At 40.8% G+C, this 5669-nt stretch overlaps 1 protein-coding gene across 2 annotated transcripts; it reads left to right on the plus strand.

The window, feature by feature from the left end:
* Nucleotides 1–551: 551 nt before the first annotated feature.
* On the plus strand, nucleotides 552–4259 carry LOC131316904 (UDP-glycosyltransferase 74F2-like). Of its 2 annotated transcripts, XR_009197318.1 has the most exons (3): nucleotides 552–1260; nucleotides 3329–4133; nucleotides 4165–4259. XR_009197318.1 is itself a non-coding variant. In XM_058346424.1 (2 exons), exons 1-2 carry the CDS (start codon nucleotides 613–615, stop codon nucleotides 4058–4060), a joined length of 1380 nt encoding a protein of 459 aa, XP_058202407.1. In that variant the 5' UTR covers nucleotides 552–612; the 3' UTR covers nucleotides 4061–4259. The 2 variants fall into 2 exon arrangements, 1 of the variants encoding a protein (XP_058202407.1); XM_058346424.1 differs by having other exon boundaries at nucleotides 3329–4259.
* The last annotated feature ends 1410 nt before the right edge of the window (nucleotides 4260–5669 follow it).

Below are 5669 nucleotides of genomic sequence, written 5' to 3' on the forward strand. Positions count from 1 at the left end.
TCCGGGCCGTTAATTCCGAGATGAATGGCTGGATTGGCAGCTCGACACCTGCTTGGCAGGGGTGCCGCTCGGCAGGGTCCCCATATTTGTGGTACACAAATTCACACCTTTTTCTTATGACAACAATAACGATGGAATTGAATGGGTCACGGGGCCGGGGTATGGAAAGGGAAAGACCGGAGACAGACCTAATATTTTACAATGTATGCACAAAGCGATTACTTTCATGAAATGAGCAAATAGCAAGCACTTTATTCATAAAAATGAATTTTGTTAGTGAGTGTCAAAGATACTTTAAATTAAAAAAAAAAATTGAACTATTTGTAAATTACTAATTTTTTTATCGGCAAAAGAAATTTCATTATCATCGAGGATAAAAAATGAAATCATTAACAATAAAAAAAAAATGCTTTGAGAGAACCCTCTTAGTGCTGCAAGTCGCAAAAACTTGATCTTCTCCTCACCTCTCTTTTTTTTTTTCTAAGAAAACAAAACAACACAAAAAAAGACAAAACACAATTATTGATGAAAGGGCATATATGGAAAATGAATGTTAATCAAGGGCTTTAAATGGGAGAGAGACAATCGGAAGGGTGAGAGAGTGAGGGAAAGATGGAGAAGGGAAGGAGGTCATCTCCGGTTCATGTTTTGGCCCTTCCATATCCAAGCCAAGGCCACCTTAACCCTATGCTCCAATTCTGCAATCGCCTTGCCTCCAAAGGCCTCAAAGCCACTCTTGCCATCACAACTTTCATCTCCAATTCCCTGCACCCCGACTCCGACTCTGTCGGATTCGACACGATATCCGACGGCTACGACGAAGGCGGCTTCATGCAAGCAGGTGACGTCCAAGCGTACCTCACCCGCTTTGAATCCGCTGGCTCAAAAACCCTAGCTGAACTCATCAAGAGGCACGAAAGCTCCGGCTGTCCCGTTGATTGCGTCGTTTATGATGCGTTCATGCCTTGGGCTCTGGAAGTAGCCAAACAGCATGGCTTAGCCGGGGCTGCTTTCTTCTCGCAGCCCTGTGCCGTTAATTACGTGTATTATTACGCTCATCACGGATTTCTGACGCTGCCAGTGTCGTCGTTGCCGGTCTCGATCCCCGGGATGCCGTTGCTTGAGTTGGAGGACATGCCATCATTCATTTATGATCATGGTTCCTATCCAGCTTACTTTGAGATGGTTCTAAACCAGTTCTCAAATGTGGAGAAAGCTGATTATATTCTTGTTAACACATTCTACAAGTTGGAGGATAAGGTCAGTGTTCTTTCTAGCTTCTTATGTTTCTCTTATTTGAGTAGATAGATACAAATTCAAGTTCATGAAACTAGCATATAACGCTTGAAATTAACATGTCCAATAACTAACACAAATTCATGGACCTAATTAAGGGCTAAGCTTAAATTGTGATTTTCGCCTCTTCTCTTGATTAGTTCAACAATCCTAACACAAGAATCATCACAAAAGTTGCATACTAAGTTGAATTTGACTTTTTAAAGCTCAAGAAAAAAAAGGAGATCGATTTGTTCTCATTTTTTGGCATGAATGATGATAAGCTTAATTGGCGGACAAAACAAAATAAACGATTTCTGTCAGACTCATGGGCCCGAGATGAAGCCCATACAAAGAGCACAACACCCTGCTGTGCCGAACAGGTACCATGTGGCGGTACCCGGCGGCGGCGACCCGAATTGTCCGAACGTATTTTGAACAATTCATATTTCTTTCCTTTCTCTCCCCTCACCCCACCACCTCTCTCTTCTTTTTATCTCTCTAAAATTCGGACTGTCCAAAATACGTTTGGACGGTCCGAATCAATCACCGACCCAGTACCACGTGTGTGATACCCTACCAGCACCCAAAATTTTCTCCCCTTCGTGTATGTGATGAAGTTCGTTTTTGAGTGGTAGGTTTTCCAATGACAGGCCGCAATGACTAGGGTGGGCGTACTTAGCAACCACTTTGCCCTTATTGATTCGAGTGTACGTGCCCTGTAGGGGAGAAATTTTTATGACTAGGGCGGCCGTACTTAGCAACCACTTTGCCCTTATTGATTCGAGTGTACGTGCCATGTAGGGGAGAAATTTTCCGGTGCCGGGTTGTATATTACAGGTGGTATTCACTTGGCACATTCGGGCCGTTCAATACACTTTTGGACGCTCAAATTGAAACCCTCTCTATCCTTTCACCCCAACACTTTCTCTCTCTCTTTTTTCTTCAAATTCTAGCCTTCCAAAAACGCAATAAACGACTCGAATGCACCGAACGGACACCACGTGGAATTCACCCGACACTTTAAATTTTCCCATGTGGCGAGATGGCCAACCTTCTTGGACTATTACTCTGGATCCCTATTTACTCCAGGTCCCTCATGTAGTCATGTTACTTTCAATTGTACGGACCCTACACAGTATTGTCAGGGCCGATCTTGATTTTTCCGGAAACTAAAGCAGAAATCAAATACTTCCTCCGTGGATTTTTAAGTATTCTGTGTTCTGCTTCGTAACTTCAACTTATTAAAAAGATATCATCATTACACATTTTACATCAATTTTTTTCTACATTTTTCCTACTTACTCATCATCATTACACTTTTACTCACTAACTTTTCAAAATGGAATATACTTTTAGGGACAAAATAGACAATGCACCAACTTTTACCCCCCCTAACTTTACAAAATGGATACTTATTAAGGGACAACTCAAAATAGAATACTGGACTCTAAATAAGGAACGGAGGGAGTATGAGGCCATCTACGAATTTTTCACAAGCTAAATATAAAGTAGATAAATTACCTTTCCCAAAACAAATTCAAGTACTACTACTTATTAACATGAAAATCCCAAACTACATCAACTGAATAATACAATATATCAAAATCAACCTTAAATAGCACAATTTCTTAAAAAATAAAATGTAACCATTCATATTATACTATTTCAAAAGCATCACTTAAATACTATCACTAAATGGCAAATTCAGTGCACGAGACTCCTATCATTACACTGCACTTAGTTGCAGTGAGGTTGCAGACTCACATGCTCAATTTCTAAGGAGAGAGGAAGGATGACATATCCTTGTTGATGGGAGGAGAAGGGGTTTTGGTAGTATCAAAATCTTCCACTGTACGACTAAAACAATTGAAATTTTCCAAAGACTGTACTTTTCAATTGAAGTTAGACTTGTTTACAAGTTATTAACAACACTTCAAGAGATAAAGATCAAAGTTGGAATTTCTTTGGGTTTTCTCATTTGACTCGTCAAAAGTTGGAATTTCTTCGGCTTGAGATTATTGTGTGATTTTTTTGTTTTTGGTCTTGTTAGGTGGTGGACGCAATGTCAAAAGTCAGCCCAATGTTGACAATTGGCCCAACAATTCCATCTTTCTACTTGGACAAAAGAGTCCAAAATGACAAAGACTATGGGCTCAATCTCTTCAAAATATTGGACCCCTCCGTTTGCCTTGAATGGCTAAGCAACAAGCCCAAAAGGTCTGTTGTCTATGTCTCATTTGGTAGCATGGCACATCTAAGTGAAGAGCAAATGGAGGAACTAGCATGGGGCTTCAAGGGAACCAATTTCTACTTCTTGTGGGTCGTTAGGGCAGCCGAGGAAGCCAAGCTACCGAAAAATTTTGCCGAGGAGACATTCGGCAGGGGCTTGATGGTTGAATGGAGCCCGCAACTGGAAGTGTTGGCGAGCGAGGCCGTCGGTTGTTTCTTTTCGCATTGCGGGTGGAATTCGACTATCGAGGCATTGAGCTTGGGGGTTCCGATGGTTGTAATGCCACAATGGACCGACCAGACGACGAATGCCAAGTTTGTCCAAGATGTTTGGAAGGTGGGTATTAGGGTTAAGATGGATGAGAAGGGCATTGTTGGGAGAAAAGAAGTTGAGAGTTGTATAAAGGAAGTGATGGAAGGGGAGAGTGGGGAAGAAATGAAGAAGAATGCTACAAAATGGAGGGATTTGGCTAAAGAAGCTGTCAGTGAAGGTGGAACTTCTGATAAGAACGTTGATGAATTTGTGTCTAGATTAACCAACTCTTTGTGCTAATCTTGAAACCAAGCGTTATCATCATATTCCTATGGTAAACGTAAAATTGTGCCTTCCATATTCATGTCTCGTCGTGTCAATCCAAGTGCATTACAAAAAATGAGTCAAATAACGATTTCATGTAACATAGACTCCGTGTATTGTAATTGAGTTTTTTGGTTGAGAGGATTTATAAATGTAAATAATCCCAATAGACTCACACACATGTGGGAAGACTTGAACTTCTGACATCCTAATGAGATGCAAAAGTCCTGACCAACTGGAATAACTCCAATTAGTTACTAAGAATGAGTTTGTTTGGTAGTTAAATAATAGATAGATAAAAGTGGGTAGATAAATAAATAACGCGCGTGAGATCCAAGAGTCCTCCCGGGTGCAAGAAACAGGTCCTTCCACCTGTTAACACTAGCTAGTTGCCTCATAATTGCAGCCTCTATGGACGTAACCCACACCACTTATTTCATACACATCTCTCCGCCCATTACAAACATTCAGGGGCGGATTCAGCTAAGGCACACGAGTTTTGAAACCCAGCAAGTCTTTGGCCTTTTTGTTTTATTTTGATGCTAAAACGTTTTGAAATAAAAAAGATTTCTTCAAAACTCACTTAGTCGAACCCCAACCACCAAGTGCGTAGGTAGAAGCAATTAATACTGGAATAATATTAAAATAAAACACTAGTCCATTCATTTTTCTTAATGTTAATGCGTTTAAGTTCAAAGTTTTGTGCTCTATGAAGAATGTTTAAACATTTCTAATCTTATTATAATTTTTTCTTGAATGCATGTACTCTTATATTAGATTATGAAATTTTTTATCAACTTTATGCTTAAGAGGCGACCATTCTGTATGAGATTTCTGAATCCGCCACTGCACACACCACTTTGTCTCATATCTTTGTGTGAATATAATTTACTTACCATTGCCACTTCTCTCATAACCGCGACCTCTTTGAACATAACTAGCTAGCACCCCTGGAAGTAAAAACAGGTGGAGGGTCACAAAAAATTACTCACATTTAAGAGAAATTTATCGATGCGGGGTGGGTATATCCCACTTGGCACCCGCTCAGGACATCCGGGCCATCTAATACACTTTTAGACGGCTATGATTGAAACCCTCTCTTTCCTCTCACCCCAATACTTTCTCTTTCCAAATCCGAGCCGTCCAAAAACGTAATAGACGGCTCGGATGCGCCAAGCGGGCACCCCGTGGTACCCACCCAACACTGAAATTTTTTCCCACACGGTTTGGAAATCCCGTGGTGCACTCCCATGTAGTGCACTCTGTGGGATAGATCCGGACCGTCCATCTCATCAATCAATGGTTCAGATATGTTTGCTATTTTTTACCAGTTAAAGTTAATTATTACCGGTAAAAGATGACAAACATACCTGAACCATTGATTATCGAGATGGACGATTCAGATCTGTCCTGTAGGGTGCTCTACAGGGAGTGCCCTGCAGGACTTAGTGAGTGTGTCCAACGACGAACTAATATGAGTAGTCATGTACTCATGTGTCCATCTTAATCTCTTATACCACATTTACCTCCGACAAAATAAATACATGGCTGACTGATATTAGTTAGACACACTATATGATTGTGT

Source organism: Rhododendron vialii, chromosome 2a (assembly GCF_030253575.1).
Source record: "Rhododendron vialii isolate Sample 1 chromosome 2a, ASM3025357v1".
Taxonomy (NCBI): domain Eukaryota; kingdom Viridiplantae; phylum Streptophyta; class Magnoliopsida; order Ericales; family Ericaceae; genus Rhododendron; species Rhododendron vialii.